General features: G+C 39.9%; 1 protein-coding gene across 1 annotated transcript in view; it reads right to left on the bottom strand.

Moving 5' to 3' along the window:
• Nucleotides 1–799: 799 nt before the first annotated feature.
• Nucleotides 800–2,056, bottom strand: part of LOC145500264 (uncharacterized) — an 8,546-nt gene continuing 7,289 nt past the window's right edge. The window contains exons 6-7 of the mRNA XM_081479766.1: nt 1,521–1,624; nt 800–1,010 (exon numbers count right to left, since the gene is read on the bottom strand). Of these exons, the coding sequence (XP_081335892.1) occupies nt 940–1,010; nt 1,521–1,624 (175 nt within the window). The 3' untranslated portion in view covers nt 800–939. The remainder of the gene's footprint in view (nt 1,011–1,520; nt 1,625–2,056) is intronic.

The raw sequence follows: 2,056 nt of genomic DNA, 5'->3' as shown, positions 1-2,056 counted from the left end.
CGGAAAAAGGCCTTAAGCTAGTTAGTACTGTTGCGCGAATCGGAAGAATAATGGTCGCATTATATCGCAATGTAACTGATTAGCCTTCAGTATATCATTTGATTCTTCTACTAGACAAATACAGTTTATAAATCATAGTTTCAAGAAAAATTCAGTCAAGTTCGAAATAAACAGATAAAAGCACAGATAGTTCTTCAAGTCAATGTTTTGTAGTCCTGCATGCAGTCAGACTGTTCCATCCGCATGACCCGTGGTTGAGAACAGAGACTTTCTCTCTCGCTGACTTTTTCAAAGGGCCTCTAGTTTCGGGGAGCCGTTATTTTCGAAGGTGATGGGGGGCGGTTGGGTGTTGGGTGCAGGCAGTTACTTTATGAATTCTACGGTATAGCAATGGGAGTGGGCAAAAAATTATTGTCCGCGTTGACGGTCTTCATTATGTGGATTTCACGAACTTTCTGATTGCCTCTTTCAATAATCAAGGAGTTTTCAAAGTAATCGATGACATTTTCAGGAGAGTATGCATGGTTCGCATATTAAGACCGACCATTTTTTTGTCCGAAAGAGAGGTGGCACGTGGTCGAAATATTGACTATCGTGATATTTCGCCCAGAGATGGCCAGTGATGAATTTATAAACGTGATATATGTATTCTTTTGTTCAGATCTGTTTTACTATCCAGAAGCTCCATTTTTATCTTAATGACGCCGATGTGCTGATTGACTGCACATATTGTTTAATTGGCATCATGCGCGTAAACATTAGATATCTCTCTTATCGTGGATCGGTATCTTGGATTCAGTTTTCCTTCTTTTATATTTCTAATTATAACACGGTCAATTAAAATTGATTTCTTTAGTATTGGCACTGAAACATGATATTTTAAATTCATGTGATGACTAATTGTCTTTTCAATGATCCAGTTTGGCAAGTTACATGAATTTACTCACTGTAGCCAGACGACTCCCAAAAGTGTTGGTTACCGCACTCCCCATCATCATGTCCATCGAATACTGAAATCAGAAGTCAATTAATTCACACAAGATCCTTTCCTAAAAAAATGAATTGAATTTCAGTGAGGCCAATATATCTACGCTTAAAAGAGGTGTTGTTGGTGTTAATTGCGTTAACTTAAAAGACGGGCCATCAGGCGCGATGCCATCTAAACTGCGGTCTTCCAGGTACTTCTCTTGGTTTCTGAGTCGTAACAGTTTGAAATAATCAGATTTAGATGTTCACACACCTTACTACAGAGGATCGCAATGACAGTGTGTGTCATTGCCAAAGTGCCCTGGCTCAAGAATAAAACACGTGGGCAACGACCAGGGCTCCGACAGAGTGGACTGCACCTGCACTCATTAGACCAGACCGCCTGCCAGACCTAGAGCCTATCTTAAACACTTGTACGAATAGCTGTCGTTCGACTTTTTTATCACCTTTTAAGGACGGCCAAACCGTCCTGATATTCCTATAAATAACACACAGCATTGAACAGTAGATGATAAATGATCATCCCTGCTTACCTCTGTGGCATCCCTTCATAATGCGATATCCCACATTAGTAGTAGTACAGTTGTTAGTCTCCCACACTAACGGAAAAGAATTGGAAACGATGATGCGTGGACAACTAGAATAAATGAAAAAAGTATTTTTCAGAAACAGGGATACAAATGAAAATGTTTCAAAAGCCATGTTAATTTGTTGTTTAGATTAAAGGCGTATGGTCTACAACAGTCGGTTTAAGCTCTTGACTAAAGTTTTTAGAATTTTCAAACTGACTCAGTAGACTCTGAGATAATAGGGATTTAAGAAATCCACGACGGCAACTTCGGTAAACAAAAGACTTGATGAGCAGGACAATAGCTGTGCACGTGCGTTATGATTCTTGGTACAGCTCTTTGCCGTCCTCTGTAAAACAACATCGTGAGATGACGAACTTCTTCGTAGCTTCTTGTCGTTACTAATGTTGGCTTAGGACGTAGCTTCTTCAAACGTAACAAAGCGCAGACCAGATCGTGATCGCTGATCGAACTCTGTATGACTTCAGCCTTTTGAACTT

This window comes from Orbicella franksi, chromosome 10 (assembly GCF_964199315.1).
Source record: "Orbicella franksi chromosome 10, jaOrbFran1.1, whole genome shotgun sequence".
In the NCBI taxonomy this organism is placed as follows: domain Eukaryota; kingdom Metazoa; phylum Cnidaria; class Anthozoa; order Scleractinia; family Merulinidae; genus Orbicella; species Orbicella franksi.
The sequence above is the reverse complement of the archived record's forward strand: the minus strand, read 5'-3'. Positions and strand labels throughout refer to the sequence as shown.